Source organism: Dasypus novemcinctus, chromosome 18 (genome assembly GCF_030445035.2).
Source record: "Dasypus novemcinctus isolate mDasNov1 chromosome 18, mDasNov1.1.hap2, whole genome shotgun sequence".
In the NCBI taxonomy this organism is placed as follows: domain Eukaryota; kingdom Metazoa; phylum Chordata; class Mammalia; order Cingulata; family Dasypodidae; genus Dasypus; species Dasypus novemcinctus.
Genome location: NC_080690.1, coordinates 32,324,484 through 32,342,913, shown reverse-complemented (window position 1 = coordinate 32,342,913; position 18,430 = coordinate 32,324,484). Strand labels below are relative to the sequence as shown.

Sequence of the window (18,430 nt, the reverse complement as noted above, 5' to 3'; positions counted from 1 at the left end):
GGCGGGGGGGGGGAGATAAATAAATTTTTTAAAAAAACAAAACTCCATGCTGGAAGATGATCCAGGAGAAGTACCCTTTTACCAGAACTCTTCCAAGGAATATAGTTTAAAATAATACCCTCTCCCTGCATCCAAAGATGGTGGGCTGAATAATCAACCCCACTGGTCTGAAAAGGACTTTTCACAATCAGGGATCTCTGAATTCTCAGTGGACCTCGAAAGGACTATTGTGGTTCTGTGAACAACTTTCGGTATTTCAATAAAGCATAACAAAATCAAACATCCTTCCCCTTCCTCCTGCCCCCCCAAAAGCTATAGCAGCTACCATTTAATAAGTTCATCATGTCATCATATCTGGCAGGCAAAAAGTCTTCCAAAATTTGGAGTCCATAGAGAAAATAATAATCACATGTTTGGAGCAAAATTTTGGAGAATTTGTATTGAGGCTCATTCCAGTTCCAAAATCTAAGTCTAATTAGCCTCCATTATTGCCCTGAGGGCAGGGATATGCTCATATTTGTCTTTGTAGCCCTGAGGCAGTTGGTATGTTTTGGAGTAGTAAGTGATGGAGAAAGAAAGAACAGGACAAGCCCCAGATTCAAATAAAGAAGAAAGCATTTTGACAAATTTGCTTGTATTTTGGAGTGTTTAATATTTAGTAATCTGACCCAGCCAGGATGCTTGGTACATGGTAGATGTTCTATAACTGCTGAATCCAGGGAAATATTTCTTCTTAGTAGGCTGTAGAGCATATAGAATGTCCAATCCCGCCATCTCGATGCAGCCAATTGGCAAATCTGTTTTTTTAAAAAGGGGAGAGTGGTAGAGGTGTGGGGAAGTGGTTTTCAAAGCTTCCATAATGTGAGAAAGCCTCTGAAAGTGCAATTTGTATTAAAATTCATTCTTCCCAAAACACTGTCCATAATTTGACCCCTCCCATCACCTCTGGGAGCCAGGAAAGAAGCCTGGAATATTGTCCTACCATTTTGCAGAGAGAACAAAGACTCAAAAGAGCTTAGTAATGCCATCGAGTTCACATAGCAAGTTGGGGGCAAAACCCTAAATGGAAAATCTGCAGCTCCTGGAGACTTCCAGGAACCTGTTACTGTCCAGTCCATCTCCTTACACAGACTTTTTTTCTTCCTTCTCACCACCGCCCAGATTCCACCACATTGGTGACAGAAGCTTAGAGCATCTGGAGAGGAGGGAAGGGGTTTGGGGAAAGGGGATACACCCAAGAGAAGCAGATGGGGTGGGAGTTAGGAAACTCCTGCCTTCTGGGAAGCCCTACCTGTGGCTGAAGAAATTCACAAGAAGGAAGTGTTTTTCAGGAAGCTCTCAAACATCTTCAGAGCCTGAGCAGGTCGATATTGGGGCACCATGTGTCCTGAACCCTATGTGGAAGAGGGATAAGCCAAATAACTGATTATCTTGACTATTTCTCTAGACCACTGATTTTCTAAGTGTGGTCCCCTGACCAGCAGAATCAACACCAACTGGGAGGTAGTTAGAAATACAAATTATTTGACTCCACCTAAGACCTACCCAACTGGTAACTCTGCAGGTGAGCCCCAGCAATCAGCCCTCCAGGCAAGTGGTCTTGGTGTGCTGTTAGAGTTTTAAAACCACTGCTCTAGAGTTAAAATGTTATAGGGAAGCATGTTGTGTTTGTGCATGTGTATATGTTTTAGCAGAATAGCAAAAAATAAAAAGCAACAAATACTTATTTATTTTTAATCTTCAGAGCCCTGGATGGAGGGCAGGCTTGGAAGCACTGGGGAGAAAACTGGACTGAGAATTTTGGAGGGGCTTCTCAGAGAAGGTGGTGTTAAATGGGGCCAGATAATCCAATTCAAGCTCTTTATGACTCTAGCCTCAGTTTTCTTATGTATATTGTTCAAGATGTCAGGTCTCCAACAGCAGTTTTTTTCCTTAGTTCCCCAATCTACAACTCAAGCCAGGACGCAGGTTCTTTCAGCCTGGATCATCCTTAGTCCCAGTTGAAGGGTGAAGAGCTTCTCTCTCTGTCCCCCTGAAGGACCTAACCTCTGATCAGCCTGAATCTCAAGACACCTCCCCTGGACAAATCCTAAGGAAGCACTGGTCAAGAGATGAGCAGAATCCCAGCCCTACCTTGACTGTGAGGAATGAGATCTTCTCATATTCTTTAAAGAAGCCTGCAACCTGCTTGTTCCAGTACCAGGGCTGGTAGGGGCTCACCATCTAGGGGACCAAAGAAAAGGGTCACTCAGCAACTGTGCTTTCTACAACCTCTGCAAAGGAGTTCCTCCTAAAAGCAGCCCTTAGGCCAAGAGAGCCTTATTTGGGTTTCCAGCACATCTCCTGACTCTAAGGGACAAGAGAAGGGAGTTTAGAGTCAGAGCCTCAGATACATATGAATCTGTAACTCCCCCAACCCACCAGTCACCATCTCCACCATCAGGATGGAACCCTTATTTCTTCAACAAATAATTTGATTGAAGGGTTTCCTGAGGATGTGGAAGAAGGAGCTATCTAGGTAGTGTGTGTGTATGTGTGTGTGTGTGTGTGTGTGTGTGTGTGTGGTGGGAGCTGGTTGTCTTCCAGCAAAGAGCCAGGCCTTCTATAGATGACACAGCATCTTTGGCATTTTTGAGGAGCCCAGAAAGGTAGCTTGGAGCTTCTTGATCTAAAGGGGTACCCTTTTATCTTGAGGGCTCTGGGAAGAAGCCTTTGAAGGTTGGTGTGGCACGGCTGACATGCTTATATATGCATGGTTTGAAAGTCACATTGGCTGTGATGTGGACAAAGGATTGGTGCCCAGTTAGAGATGTTGCTGGGAGACTAAGCAGGAAGCTACTGCAAGGAGTCCAGGGAAGTGGTAGCCATGGAATGGAGGGAAGCAAAGCCACAAGAGATTTGGGAGGTAAAATTGTTGGACTTTGGCAACAGAAGGATTGTGAAAGATGCAAGGTGAGGGCGAAGAAGAAACAAAGGACTGGCTTCCACTGAGGGCCTTTCTTGAGGATGAGACAGGGAGCCTGTAGGAGTGCGTGTGGTGGTAGAGATGATGAATTTAGTCTTTGGGTTTAAGGTGCCTCACCCAAGTGGAGATATCAAGTGGCTAAAGCTCAGGGAGACTCAGAGCCACTGTTAGGGACTAGGAACATAGCTGACAGGTGGGTGCTGCCTTGAAGAGTGTCCAGCAAAGACGCTGAGGAGGAGCAGTTTCTGTGGAATGAGGGGACAGAAGCCAGACTGGAGTGGGCTGGGGGAAGGGAGATTTGCACACATTTAAATGCTAATAAAGGTCTTTTGGAAAGAAGTTTTATCAGAACATTCTGTAAGATCTGGGTGGGCCCGGGCTTCAGAGAGCTGGAAAGACAAGTTCTCCTCCTTTGTTATGGAAGGGAGATGTACTGGGGCTTTGACCACCTCACCCGCTTCCTCCTCCATACAGTTCTTACCCAAGGCAGAATGCACCCAGGATCAACTCCCTTTGGGGGCTGCACTATAAGGCTGTATGGACTCTTCCCTGGGCTGCTGACTTCTAGAGAATTGAAGGGCTGCAGTCTATCCCCCACCCATCCCCATCCCACCCCTGTGTCCTCCCAGGCTTCCCCAGAATCCACCCTCCCCCTCACCTGCTTCTTCAGGGCCTCCACAAACCTCTCCCCACCTAGGAAGTTGCAGGCCATGTCTGTGTCTCCATAGTAAAGCAGGGCACGGAGGTTGTGCTGCAGCAGCTCCTGGTAGAAAGGGGCCATGTCCATGTACTGCCTCTGGTACTGAGAGGTAACCTGAGGGCTTCAAGGAGAAGCAATTGTGGATGTCCAGACAGGCCATGTCAACCCTGGGACTCTTCTGGGAAACTGGAAAAGAGGCTTCTGAGGACCTTTTTCTCTTTTCTTTTCTTTTCTTTTTTCAGGTACCAGAGATTGAAACCAGGGCCTCGTATGTGGGAAGCTGGCATTCAACCACTGAGCCACATCAGCTTCCTGAGTTGGTTTTTTCGTTTGTCTTTGGTTTTTTTTTTTTGAGGCACCGGAAACCGAACCCAGAACCTCCTATGTGGAAACAGGCACTCAACTGCTTGAGCCACATGCACTCCCCTGAAGTCCCTTTCCTGCCTCCCACCAGCAAGTTGCTCTTAGGCATGGGCCTACCCACTCTCCCAGGATCACTCTTTCCCACACCTTTTTCCTGAATCCTAGATCCCCACCTCCATCCCCTCTGCTTCCCTCTCTAGCTGCAGCAGGTGCCTCTCCCTCATCCATTTCTTCTTTCAATAAATATGGAGTGCCTACCATGTTCCAAGCACCGTCAAAGGTGCTGGGATCACAACAGTGAACAAAATCCCTGCCCTAGCCTACATTCTAGAGCCTGCTCTCTCTGCCTGACCTCTTTCCCAAGAAGGCCCCTTAACACTATGGGGCCACCATCCAGGTCCCTTTGGGCTCACCTGCACAGTTCCCAGGCAGGGAGGGAGTCAGGGATGTGAAGGGCCTGTCTCACGTCATTCTGATTGAGCCACACATACATGGCGGTGGCGTTGATGCATTCAGGCACCCCCGGGATGGGGCCATCAGGAGGCTGGAGACAGAGCACCATGAAAGAGTATTCAAAGCCGTGGGTGTTCCCTCCCTCACCCCATTATTCCATGTCCATGTCTGCTGGACTTGGGATGAGTCCCATAGAGGTACTCATTTAGAATCCCACAAACCTTTTCCATGTTCTCTACCACAATCTTTTTCTGTAACTCTGCCATCCCCTTTCCCACAAAGGTTAAGTCCTTTCTCCTCTCCAGGTCTCAGAATCCCCTTCTGAAAGACAGTAGAGCGGGCCTGGATGTCTCTAAGGCCCTTCCATCTGGAACTGTCCTGATGCCTAAAGCAGTCCCTGCTCCACTCTTTACTTCAAAAGCAGGTTCTCAGGGAGAGTAACCTGGAGAAGGCAGGCTGGGCAGAGGAGGGGCAGCCTGTCATTCTGCCTGTCTTCCTCTCTAGCGCACCATCATTCCCAAGAAGTAAGGGCTCCAGGATGTACGGGTCCCAGGCAGGGGTCCCCGAGGAAGTACTGCCTGCCCTCTATACCCACTGGCCTGGGTACTCCACCATCCTGATCCCTTTCAGGCACAGACCATGCTGACAGCACCCAATGGGCAGCTGGCATGAGGGTGCTTCCACAGAAGCCAAAGTGAGGTTCCTCAGGTCCCACAATCCGGGCTTTGGAGCCAGACTCCCTAGGTTCACATGCCAGGTCTGCCCTCGCAGAGTAACCTTGCGCTAGAATACCATCTCTTTAAACTTCCTTCATCTGTGAAATTAGGATAATAATTGTACCTACTGCAGAGGATTATTGTGAGGGTTAAATGAGATCTAGTGTGTGAAGTACTCACTGCCGGGCATAGAGGGAGTTCATTTATTCAATCATTCATTCAAAAAATAGTTAAATGCCAGGGATTAGGAATGCAGCAGTAAAAATGCAAAGTTCCTGCTTTCATTGATCTTGCATTTCAATGCAGGATGGCTAAACAATAATAAATAAATAATGTCAAGCAGAGAAAAGTGCTTCTGAAAAAGAATGAAGCAGAACTAGGCGGAGGAATGATGATAGGGAGGTGGGAGAGTTATTTTCTGAGAGAAGTCCTGTGTAGAGACCTAAAGGAAATGCATGTGGAAATCAAGCAGACATCCCTTGACAGAGGAACCAAAAGAACAAAGGCCCTGAGACTGAAGTCTGGTGTGTTTGTAGGGAGGCTGAACAGAGCAGTGATAAAAGAGGAGGACAGTGGTAGGAGATAAGGTCAGAACCAGAACATGTGGTACCCAGTAGATGATAGCAAGGACTTTGGCTTCTATCCTATTAAGAAGGGAAGCTGTAGAGGTTTCCTTTGTTTTGCTTTTGTTTTGTTTTGTTTTGTTTTGAGGTACCAGGGCTGGGAATTGAACCCAGGACCTCGTATGTGGGAAGCCAGTGCTCAAACTCTGAGTTACACCAGTTCCCCCGAGTTGTTTTTTCGTTTGTTTACTTGCTTGTTTGGTTTGGGTTTTTTTTTGTTTTGTTTTGTTTCATTTTTAGAAGGCACTGGGATCAAACCCAGGACCTCAGAAATAAGAAGCAGGCATTCAACCATTTGAGCTACATCCTCTCCCCTGTAGAGGGTTTTATAGTTGAATTCTGACATGATATGACCTTTGTATTCAAAGGTTGATGCAAGGAGAAGAGACTATAGGAACAAGGATGGCAGCAGGAATTTCCTAATTAGAGAGATGTTGCAATAGACCTGGTAAGAGGTGGTGGCAGATTGGACTAGTTGCAAGGTGCAGAGAAGTGTTACCTAAAATAATTTCCAGAACAGGACCTGCCCTCACCATCCCATATCCCACATGACCAACCACTTACTGGGGTGGCCACATTGAACTGGTATTTTTGGAAGAGGTTGCTCATGTCTGCGGCATAACGCCCCTGGTAGCCACGTGCCCCCCAGCAGGGTGAGTAGAGGTTGTAGATGTTAAGGCCGATGCCTTGAATCATGTCATAAGCTTCCAGGACCTGCAGAGAAGAATTGGTCTGAGGTCTTTCAGAGGTGAAAAGGCAATTTGCTTCCCTTCCGGTCACAGGGCCCAACTACTTTTGACCCCCAGTAAGATGGAAACTGCCAGCAAAGCATGGGGGACATGAACTTTACCCTCTGTCCTCTTGGAGACAAGGGCAATCTTGGAGCTGACACAAGGGGACACATCCATACCACACCCTGGGAAGGTGAGGTTGCTTGCTGTGACCCCCCCACCAGGAAATGTGCTACCAAGTACCACCAATTCCACCAAACCAGTGGACTCAAAATGCTCAATGGGCTGGGATTCACACTTTTTTTTTTTAATTTGACCCATTTGGAGGAGGTCAGAGACTCTCGGGTCTTCCCATCTCACACTTTCCACTCCTAGTAGCATTCTAACTTTCTCTACATGGGCATGCACAGCAGGAACATTGCAAAATTGCATGGGGAAGTGGATGAGGTTCAAGCAATTGAGCTCCCACCTACCACATGGGAGGTCCCGGGTTCAGTTCTGGTGCCTCCTGGAGATGACAAGCAAGACAGCAAGCTGGCATGATAGGCTGGCACAGCAAGCTGACACAACAAGATGACACAACAAGGAGACACAAAGAGCAAATACAATGAGAGACACAACAAGCAGGGACCGGAGGTGGCTCAAGGGATTGAGCACCTCTTTCCCACATGGGAGCTCCCAGGTTCGGTTTCCGGTGCCTCCTAAAGAGAAAACACAGAGAGCACACAGCGAATGGACACAGAGAGCCGACAGTGAGTGCAAACAGCAGGGGTGGGGGGAAATAAATAAATAAATATTTTTAAAAAGCCAAAAACTGCATGACACCAAACTTCCTGACAGGAATCTGAATAAACATGCCTGGCAAACATACTATACCACTGTGTATTGTATTGGGGTTCAGAGCTCTTATCCTCTACTCTCCTGCAGGCTGAGAGGAGAGAGCTCCCTCTTTCCAACCCCCCACCAAGGAGAGGGGTGACTCACAGCATTCAAGCAGTTGTCTTCCGTGTTATTGAAGAAGTTGCAGGCACCCTCAGAGCAGCAATAGGTTTTGAGGGATGCCCAGAGGCTGTGGGCAGAGACAGACAGTGTTCTAGGCCCAGGGAGTCTGTCCACCTCCTTCCCCATGGTAGTCACCCTATTTCCTGCTATAATTCTCAGCCCCCATCAAACTAAATCAGTCTGCCTAGTGGCTCTGCCCACCTCTGGCCTACAGATGGCAGAGAGCCAGCTGCCCCAGTGACCAATAGGTGCCAAAGATAAGGACTTGGAAGGAGATAGGGCTTACTCGTTGCCAATGAGGCCGTGGTAGTAACCAAACTCTATCAGAGTCTCATCATTCAGCTGGTAGTTGGTTATCCCGTTTCCCACTCCGAAACCCTGAAACCAGAAGAGAGACAAGGAAATTCTAGATGGTAATAGTGATACGGCTTCACTTTGTGCCAGGCCCTGCTCTGAGCCCTTCACATTCATTGTCTCCTTTATCCACCATATCCCTGTGAGGCAGGTGCTATTATGTGCACTCCCATTTTATAGATGAGTAAACCAAGGCACAGAGAGGTGAAAGAGCTTGCTCATGGCCACACAGCCACTCAGTTGCAAAGCCAGGATTCAAACCCAGGTTGCTATGATACCCAGAACTACACTTTCAGCCATTTGGCTATACTGCCTCCTGCAGGATTAGCACAAAACCATACTCAATCTCAGAGCCGCAGACACCTTTCAGAGTAGCCTCATTTACAGACAGGGAAACAGGAGGCTGCTGTGAGGGCAGGTGGGATAAGGATCAAGGGCAGGGCTTAATTTCTAGCCTCCATATATATTCCACCTCCTTCCATTTATTTCTGTCTCTATGCCTGCATTCTAGTCCATGTGCCACCACTGTCTCTGCCTGGATCACCACAATAAGTCTCCTACTACTCCAGAATCCATCCATTTGCTAAAAATCCTCCGATGGCTTCCTGTAGAATCCTATAAAATCCCAAATCCTTGCCAAGATTTCCAGGGCCTCCAGCCTCACTTGACCACCTGCCCCTGGCTCACTGTGCTCCAGCCACCACGGCTCCTGCTCATTCCTTGACTGGGATTTGTTACTCTGCTGCAGTCTTGAACTTGCTTTTTTCTCTGGTCCACTCTTCTCCCAACTCGGGACTCCTTGTCATCATTCAGCTCCTTTGGAAGACTTCCAAACCATGCTATCGAAAGAGGTCCCTTCCCTCACAGGCCTTAGTATTTTGGGAAACAGCCTTGTGTTTATTCATGTGGGCATGTTTATTGTCTGCTGCCCCCACCTGAAACTTCAGCTCCATCAAGGCATTGGCTGTCATCTTGGTCACCTCTGCCATGGTGACTGCCATACCCCCTGTGTCAGGTCAGTGCCTGGCACAGACAATATTTGTAGAGTGAAGGAAGAAAAGAAGACCTTTGAAGCAAAGGAAAAGGAGCTCCAGCTGCTGCTGGTGTTTGGCTCCCAGTTAGCCAGCCGGGGCCTAGACTTACCTTGAAGTTGATGAAAAGTGGACTCTTGACAATCTGTGCACTCAAGGAGGGGACGTACACACCTCCGTAGCTTTCTCCAAAGACATAGAAGTCATGGTTGGCAAAAGTAGGGAACTTTTCAAAGAAGCTCAGCAGTGCCTGGTAATTGTCAAGGGCCACCTGAATGGAGAGGAAATGGGACCGGAGCAGCAGGTCAAGATCAGAGAGAATCCCGTGCACGCTGCCCTATCCCAGTGAGATCTTCTACTCATCTACATATTTTGCTGATTTCGCCCAACTCTTCTCTTCTCCCACCTGGTCCATTCTCCCCACTGCGGCCAGAGGAAGATATTTTAATATGCAGGAGCTGATAGTTGCACACCTCAGCTTCAAAGCTTCCTATTTTCCTGAACCCTAGTGGGGCTTATAAGACCATCCAGAGCCCTTCAAGCTCGCCAGCCCCAACTCATAGCTTCTCCAGCCTCTCATGCATTAGCTTTCGTTTATCTCCACACCCATGCCCACTGATCCCTCTACCTGGAATGTCCTCTCCTCCACATTCACTCCTTCCCTGAAGGCACAGCTGATGTAGATCTCCCTACTCTGGTCCCCCACAGGCCCCTGTGCCTCCCCTTTTGCCATACTCCTCACCCTTGAATGACTTCCCCACTAGACTGAAAGCTCCACAAGGGCAGGGACTGAGGCTGCCCCATTCACCAGACCCTCCCCCACATGGAGCATGGTACCTGGCACATAGTGAGCACTCCAAAAACAAAGCAAAACAAACAAAACAACAACATTGCACTTAATTTTAGGTAAGAAAATGAAGGTCCAGAGACCATTTTGTCTGGCTTCTTAATTTCACAGATGGGGTAACTCAGGGTCAAGAAGGGTGAGACTAACCAAGGCCACCCATGGAGCATTTGGTCCCCCAGCGCCTTGTAGACCCTGTGCTACCGGCACTCCCCGACCAGCTGCTGCTGAACTCAGGTCACCACCCGCTCCAGTAGGTTCAAGCTCCCCTTGGCCCAGTTCATAAATACAACAGTCTCTCCTCTTCAATACCTAAAAGCTCTCTGAGCATCTCTTTGTACTTAGTCTGGTCTTGGATAGCCTTTGGAATGATACTACATGCTTTCTATGTTCTAGCACTTTCTGTGTTTTAACTTCTTTAATCCTGAGCCAAACCCTATGAGGTAGTAGGTACTATTATTAGCATCCCATGTGGCAGATGAGGAAATTGAGGCAGGTGGAAGTTAAAGGAACCTGCCCAAGCATACAGCTGGGACATGGGAGAGCTGGGATTTGAACCCGGACAGGCTGACCCTAGTTTGGACAACTTGCCCAGTATATGAGAGGGAGTTGTTGTGACCTTTCTAGGTCAGCCCCCAGGCTGGGTTTGGGTTCCTTGAATCTAAAACAGGGGCCTGCGGGACCTGGAGAGTGCAAGTGGGTATGGGTGGAGACCAAGGTGAACTGGACAGCAGGTGACTTTCAAAGCCACCTGTCCTTGCTGCCCCACAGCTCCACAGGGCTGCCGCCTGGGGAGAATGCAATCTAGGCCTGACTTTTCAAGCACAAATCTGAATTTTTAAGTGAAATCTCCCAATTGTATAAACGGTGGTGTCTAAAATTCAAGTTTCCCCCAAACACAGTGCAAGCCAAAGAAAAGTTGTCCATGAGCTGATTGAAGACAGCCCACAGACCATGGCTTTGCAGCCTCTGGTCTGAGACTGAGGCTTTTCCTTTCTTCTTCCAGCTCCCTCCTTCTTGTCCTCTCCTTCCACCCACCTCCTTGCTTTCCTGTTTTCTTCCCTTGGCCCAGCCCCTCACCTGCTGGTCATCGATCTGGTAGTTCTGGCTGAGGGAGTAGGAGTAACCCACACCAGCAGGGGATTCCAGGTAGAGGACATTGGCCACCAGGTTCCAGCTGTGTGGATTCATATAGAGGGTCCCATCGGCGTTCATCTGTGGAGAAGAGGGAGATGGCTGCGGGGGCCAAAGCCACCCCCAGGCTGAAGGCAGTACTTGCGGGGGCTCTTGCTAGTCCCTCTTGACAGGACAGCAGAGAGGAACCGTCAGGAGAAGTGGGTGCCCCAGTCCTGGGGCAAGTAGCTCCAAGGTATGGCATTCCAGGGAGGCCAGGCAGGTGCTCTCTTTCCCCAGTCTCACCAAACCTTCTCTAAAGAGAATGCTTCTGCCTCCACAGCAATGGAGGATATTGCCATTAAAGCCAAACTCGGCAAAGGGCCTTTTTCCTGAAACCCACCCCAGAACTGCTCCTTCCTGACCTTGTTCTTTCGTAGGCCCTCAGGAGAGGGGCATTATGTGGAGACAATCAGATTACTAGTTATGTGCTAATGCTCTATGGAAATGTGTGTCATAGTAGTCCATGGGCAATTAGCAAATTTCCTCCTTACTCTTCACCCACCACCTTTGAGGTAGGTTTGATTTTTATTCCCATTTCTCAGGTGAGAAAACTGAGGTCCAGACAGGTGTACTTGCCCAGGGTCATGTAACTAGCAAGTAGCAGAACCCACTTGGACCTAATCTGTCTCTTGCCAGGGTACACACTGTGCTAAACTTCCTCGCCTAAATGAGCCTCACAACACCAGTATCATTGCCTGTTTCAGACTGGGAATTGTTGCAGAAGGGACTTCTACCTTCGACTGATCCAAGCTTGTGAGCTGATTGTTCAGAATGGTTTCCTTTCCATGGGATTTTAGTTACCTGATCCTAAAAGTCCACAAGGCAATTCATGGACAAAGGAACTGGAACCTAGAGAGGAGGAGTGGCTGATCCAAGGTGACACCGACTACAACCCAGGTCCCCTGAATCCAAGCCCAGTGCCCTTTCCACCCTCCCGGAGTTGCTAGCTCTGAAAGTCCTGAGTCTGCCTTGCCTCTCATCCTTACCAGCTGGCGCTAGGTTAAGCCTAGTGCCTTAGGGTCACTCACCATAGCTCTGGCCTGGCCCATCAAGGGAAAAGTAGGCCAGATGGAGTGTTCATCCCTCCTGCCCCACCCTGACACTGCTCCCAGGAAGTCTCTGCCTCACCCGGTAGGGCCCGTTCTCTGCCAGAAGTCCCTCCATGGAGCTACAGCCGGGTCCACCATTCAGCCAAAGCACGAGAGGATCTGACGAAGGGTCACCCTGGGATTCCACAAACCTGCAGGAACAAGAGAAAGTGATCCTCCGGTACTGTGTCTCAGGGTGGCCAGGCAAGGCCAGCCTTACGGCCCTGTGTTTAGAAGGTCCCCGCTCTTGGTTTCATGCTCTGCTGTGGCCTTCTTGAAATTCGTCAGCTCACCGTGTCTGCCCATCGTGCCAGCTCGCTGTCTTGCTCATCTTCTCCAGGATGCACTGGGAACCAATCCCGGGACCTCCCGTGTGGTATGTGGGAGCTCAGTCGCTTGAGCCACATCCGCTTCCCTTAATAGCTTTTGAACAAAGGGCCCTGTGTTTTGATTTTGGACTAGGCCCCCACAAATCCCATAGCCAGCTCCTGTGGCCAGGAAGCTGCCCTGCTGCTTGGGGGTGGGCCTGGCTGGCTCCTGGCCTGGCTCCAGCCAGCTAGCCAGACGTGATGGGTTGGGGGTGGGAGGGAGGCCGTTTGCAGGACCCTTCGTGGTGAACGCCAACTGGAGCCACCTGCTCCAACCCTCCCAGTGGAGAAGAGGGGAAACTGAGGCCAAGAGGGGAAGAAACCTGTGTGAGGTTGCATCGTGAGCAGAGTGCTTCTTTCCTTACCCCCTGCACCCTTGTGAGGGCAGACAAGGAATGGAGAGAGGAAGTGCCCACCTAGCAGGGCGCTGGGTCTCAGAGGACTTTTATTATCTTAACTAAGCCCTGAGAGGATAGGTCTTAGTTCCTGGCAGGCAGGAGTCTCACACCAGGAGCAGTTCTGCCTGGGATCCAATAAAAGCAGCAAGGCCCAGCTAAACTGGAGCATAACGTCCCTTGGAAACAGCAACAAAAAATTTAAGGGAAGCAGATTTGGCCCAACTGATAGGGCATCCCCCTACCACATGGGAGGTCCAGGGTTCAAACTCAGGGCCTCCTGATCCGTGTGGTGAGTTTGCCCACGTGCAGTGCTGATGCACTCAAGGAGTGCCGTGACATGCAGGGGTGTCCCCTGCATAGGGGAGCCCCACATGCAAGGAGTGCACCCTGCAAGGTGCAAGGAGAGCCGCCCTGTGTGATAAAAGGGCAGCCTGCCCAGGAGTGGCACCGCACACACAGAGAGCTGATGCAGCAAGATGACACAACAAAAAGAGACACAGATTCCCAGTGCCACTGACAAGAATACAAGTGCACACAGAAGAACACACACAGCAAATGGACACAGACAGACAACTGGGGAGGGGGGGCCGGGGAAGGGGAGAGAAATAAATAAAAAATAAATCTTAAAAAAAAATAAGGAAAAAAAAATTTAAGAGGGCAGGGGTTGAGGAACCATATTTTAAAAAATGGAAAGCAAAACCTGACTACCCTGCCAACACATCTGGGGGAGCAGTGTATCAGCCCCAGAGCCCTCCTGGTGCTGAGGGCAATGCAGCCCTCCCCTCTCACCTAAGCCACCTGCCAAAGTGCCAGATGCTATTTGTATTTCCACTGTGGATGCTAGAATTTGGGCTCAGGGAGGTCAAGTGCCTTTCCTGGGTGGGATTCCTTATGCAATGCTTTTACAGTTCATTGATGAAATGAGATAACGTATGGGAAGTATTCAACACAGGTGCCAAGAGCACAGCAGGTGCTCAGTAAGGGTCCTTATATAAGATTCCTCCACTGGACACAGAAAAACCAGGACTCAAACTCAGGCCAGGCCAGTTCTAATACGATGCTCTTTCCCAATGATCCGCAATCTCCTGGTGGCAGAGCCCTGTTCAGTCAAACCTCGACTGAACTCGGCTCCCTAGAGCTCACAATTAAGTTGATTTTTTTTTCTTTTCTAAGTTTTTCACCTTTAGGAGAAAAAAACAAATCCTTAAGTACCAAACTTGGATTCAGAATTGGGTCTATGAAGACGATTTCTCAGGAAATCTCATGACTGTAATTGAATCTTTCTTTGTTGGCTTAAGGTCTGACAAAGAGTTCTCTTCCTCCATCCCTCCCTTCCTCCATTCCTTCCACGAGTTGTGTTTAAGCACTTATGTGTCAGGCTTGAGGACAGAGAAGACATACGTGCTTGGACAGACGCAGGGAGTGACACAAATAGGTGTTAATAAACTGCATGTGGAAGGAAGGATGAATGGAAGAAAAGAAGGGAGGGAGGAAGGGAAGAAGCTGTGTGCCAGACCTTAAGACAGCAAAGAAAGATTCAGTATATTCATGAAATTTTCTTTCCTAGAGAAGAAAAGATTCCTAATCTATTTGAGAATATATTTGTTTTAAAGATCAAGGGAAATACAGGTTAGGAGATTACTTTAAGTTAATCAGGAATTCAATGAAGCAGAAAATGGTTGATCACTTACTTGAGGTCCAGAGGTAGTAGGACAGAGCCCAGGAGGCCCCTTCTAACATCCATGGTGCCCGGGGGCCTAGCTCAAAGGAGAAGGCAGTTCGCGTCTCCCTGGGCCTCTAGGAACCAAGAGCAGGGGCGATGCTGAGGCCTGTGAGCTGCTACAGGTCTTCAGGGGGAAGCAAGGAGGCGGGCTCTCCCTCGCCTCGTTCCCACACAGCCCTGGCTGGTGGCCCTGGCCAGCCCCATTCCTTCTGTCGGCCGCTTGAGTTCTGCTCGCCCTGATGCTGGCATCTACTCACCCACTGGCGTTTCAGAGCCCCAGGGAGGTTGCTAGGTTGCAGGGGGGAAAAGGAGTGGGCTGGGGCTGGCTGATTTGGTTCAAGGTTAATTTCAGGGGCTGAAACTCCGATGTCCCCAGGGAGCAGAGAGGGAACATACATGAGAAAATCTGCCAGGAGCTCTAATGAACAGGAAAGCAGGTGCCCATTCAGCTCCTGCCAGTGGTTGCCAAGCAGGAAAGAGGACCAGGGTTGCCAGATGCTCCAATTTCTCAGAGAAGTTCAACGTCCAGATTTCTATGTGACAGCTCTTAATTAAAAAAAAAAAATTTCCTTCTCCTTTTAACATGTAAACACTCAAAGGGCTTCTGTTTAGAACCCCAGGAATAAGAACCTGGAGAGGAGAAGGCTGAGGACACTATAAGCTGCCAGAACTGGAAGGGTCAGTGGATTTGAACCATCTAATTTCACAAATGAGGGACTAGAGATCAGAGAGCAGAGGGGCCTGCTCAAGGTCACAGAGTGGGTTGGTGCTTTGGGCAGCACTGGACGCTGGGGCTCAGGCCCAATCCAGAAAGGGGGATTTCAATGTCCCTGAGGTTGAATTGGGGGAGCTTTACACCAGAGAGATTGCTGTGAGTGGTAAGGAACTTCTTGGCAGTGGAGGTGGGAACTTCAAGAGGGCAGAGAGGACCCAACCTTTCGAACCAGGCTGGTGTGTCACTTCATGGAGGCTGCACCCCACCTCATCCATCTACCCAGCTCTGGGTTGCTCCAGCTCCGAAGATCTGGCTCTGGTCTGCTAACCTGCTCTCCCCTTCTGCACTGGGATTGGCACTTACCACAGGGCATTTGCTCTGGGGGATCTTGCCCTTTTAACTCTTTAAAAAAGGATCAGGGGAGTAGATGTGGTTCAGGCTGTTGGGTGCCTGCCTCTCACATGGGAGGTCCCAGGTTCAGTTTGTGGTGCCTCCTAAAGAAGACAGACCAACAACAAGCAGACAACAAGCAAAAAATAATGAGCAGACAATGAGAAAAAAAACAAACAAAAACAAAGAGCAAAAGAAAGAGCAAACAACAAGCAGACAGTGAGCAAGAACAAAATGAGAAGGGAGCAGATGTGGCTCAAGCAGTTGGGTGCCTGCCTCCCACATGAGAGATTCCTGGGAAACCAGGTTTGGTTCCCAGTAGCTTCCTAAAGAAGAACCAAACAGACAACATGCAGACAATGAGCAAAAACCATGAGCAAACAGACAAGGTAGCCATCTCGAGGGGCCAGGGGGATTACATTTAAAAAATACAGGATTGCTGGCTTCAATTTGGCCCTTTTCCCAGCCCAAGGAGACCTGACAGTAGCTACAAACAGTGAAGTGCTTTTTTAATTTGGTGGAGGTCATATCTACTCTCAGATGATGAAAGCAAATAATCGTTTGTCTATAGCCGGGAGTCTGATCCTCAGAGAATGTGGGTATCGTCCCCCTAGGTTGGCCTCTTGTGACCAGGACAGCCTCTAAGCTAAGATACCAAGTGGGGCCCACCAGACACCTCCAGGCAGTTCTTCCTTCAGTCCTTTTTCCCTGGCCCCAGTTCCCTCTGGGAGAAAAGGGCCAGAGGAACAGAGGGGCCAACTCTCCCCACTCTCCCCAAAGCTGACCAGCTCTTCCCTTTTACAGAAATTTTGTCATTCCTGAGTCTTTTTGTTCTTTTTGGGGAAAAAGGACAGAGTTGGGTTCCAGGACTTCCCTCTCCCACCTCCCTCTATTCTCGATCCTCTGTCCCCTGGAATGAGCCTACAGGCATGTGAGAAAGCGAGTGAGGCCCAGCAAGTTAAACATCAGACAGGTAGAGTATGGCACCATTGCACTGGAAGGCAGGAGGCGTGGCTTCAGGCTGCATTAGCTGCTGGATGACCTTGACAAGTCACCTTCACTCTCTTGGCCTGTTTCCTTCTTTTATTTCTATTTATTCATTTATGTATTTTTTAACAAGACTGCTGCATTAGATTAGTTTCCCAGATTTGAGAATTTCATGGATAAGTAAAATTTTCTATCACCATTTTTTTTTTAAAGGTAGCTTGAAATTTATGTAGTGTTGAAAACCTTTTATTTGGCAAGTATAGAATTTTTTAAAAACTAGTTTCAACTATAGAAGAAAGGCAGGACCAAAATAGAGGACAATCCTTGCTAAGAAAGAATAGCTGGATAATTCTTACTGATGGGTATTATATTGTTCTTACTTATTTGAATTATTCTACATGATTTGCATTTGAGAATCTCCAGACCACTCAGCTCCACTGGCTCCAAAGTTCTTATCCAAGGCTAACTGGTTGGTTATCTCATGGCAGGGTTGGGCCCAGGAGCCCACCATGGCAAGGTAACCTGCTCAAGCAGGACTGTGTGACAAGATTCCCACCTCTGTCCCAGGGTGGATGCTGTGGGCCTTTGGGGGAGGCAGTCAATCCCTGTGGGCTTCCACCATCCCTCTGGAGTGACCCCCTCACATACAGTTTCTCACCAATAGTGAAAGAATTTGCCGTCGCCAGCCTGGAGGTAACCAGACCATTGTTGGAAGTCGAGCTGAGCAGAGAGGCCAGGCAACGAAGTGATGAGGTCTGGGGCATACTGGCCAGAACCCAGGCCAAAGCACAGACAGGAAAGGGCGAGAAGAATCTCCGGCAGCCCCATGGCCACAATAGGCTGAAACGCAGAGTTGGAATATCCCCACAGGGCTCTCCAGAACTTTATAGGCCTGGGACTGTTTGCCCTGGTGATGACCAGTGATAACCATGAACCCTGGGCCAACACAAAGCAAGCTACCAGGAGGTTAGGGACTCATGGTAAATGCCATCAAGATTTGCCCGTGGTCTCTTACCGACCAAGCCAGGTGTTTGATCCTGTGACACGGGTGGGGAGGAGAGTATGTTTATGCCCTGGTCCTGCCCTGGGGCCTTTTGTTCTGCTCAGCTTCATCAACCAGTCTAGCTCCTCCCCCCATCAAAATGCTCCAGCATCGTCAGAAGATTCAGATGCTTTGGAACACCCTTTTCCCCAAAACTCACAAAAAGACTGGAAAAAGACTCAGACTCCCATAATTCTAGGACCCCTGAGGAATTTTCAGGAGAGGGTAAAAATGCCAGGTACCACTCTCCCTTGCAGACAGCAGAAAAAGTCATTGGTCAGGTCGATGAATTTTCACAAAACGAATACAAACATATAGCCACCACCCAGATCAAGAAAAAGAGCAATGCCAGCACTCCAGAAATTTCCCTTGTGTCTCTTCCTAGTCATCGCCCCTATCACCTTCCCAACCCCACAAAACCAACTTCTAACACCACAAGATTAGAACAGTTTTGATTATTTTTGATCTGTGTATAAATGGAATCATACAATAAGTGTTCCTTTGTTCTAGACCTTTCTTTCAACATTATATTTGTGAAATTTACCCATGTTATTAGACATACCAACTTTTCATTCATTTTTATTGCTGTCTATTACATGATATCAATATAACACCATTTATTTTATCCAGTCTACTGTTGTTGGACATTTGGGTTGTTCCCTGTTTGAAACTACTATTAAATACTGCTATAAATATTCTCGAACATGTGTTTTGGCACACATACATAGACCTTTCTTTGCGGATGTGAGTATTCAGTTTTA

General features: G+C 48.6%; 1 protein-coding gene across 4 annotated transcripts; it reads right to left on the bottom strand.

Moving 5' to 3' along the window:
- Window positions 1-627: 627 nt before the first annotated feature.
- On the bottom strand, window positions 628-14,715 carry LOC101417051 (lysosomal protective protein-like). Of its 4 annotated transcripts, none has more exons than XM_071209140.1 (13): window positions 14,504-14,715; window positions 12,087-12,198; window positions 10,863-10,997; window positions 9,051-9,209; window positions 7,840-7,931; window positions 7,536-7,620; window positions 7,025-7,111; window positions 6,385-6,534; window positions 4,442-4,572; window positions 3,624-3,786; window positions 2,134-2,223; window positions 1,292-1,394; window positions 628-797 (listed from the first exon to the last, which is right to left on the bottom strand). In XM_071209140.1, the coding sequence occupies exons 1-12, from the start codon at window positions 14,554-14,556 to the stop codon at window positions 1,308-1,310; spliced, it is 1,344 nt and encodes a 447-aa protein (XP_071065241.1). In that variant the 5' UTR covers window positions 14,557-14,715; the 3' UTR covers window positions 628-797; window positions 1,292-1,307. The 4 variants fall into 4 exon arrangements, with proteins under 4 accessions (XP_071065241.1, XP_071065242.1, XP_004483026.1 ...); XM_071209141.1 differs by lacking the exon at window positions 14,504-14,715 and adding an exon at window positions 12,340-12,416; XM_004482969.5 differs by lacking the exon at window positions 7,025-7,111 and having other exon boundaries at window positions 14,504-14,698.
- Window positions 14,716-18,430: the final 3,715 nt, after the last annotated feature.

Excerpts from the sequence above, each read along its gene's own strand:
- LOC101417051 (XM_071209140.1), bottom strand. The coding sequence starts at position 14,556 with ATGGATGTTAGAAGGGGCCTCCTGGGCTCTGTCCTACTACCTCTGGAC. Across the intron at positions 7,932-9,050 it reads CACTTTTCATCAACTTCAAG|GGTTTCGGAGTGGGAAACGG; the intron begins GTAAGTCTAGGC and ends TTCTGGTTTCAG. Across the intron at positions 7,112-7,535 it reads AAGACAACTGCTTGAATGCT|CTTGCTGTGCCAGCCTATCA; the intron begins GTGAGTCACCCC and ends TTGTTGTGTCAG.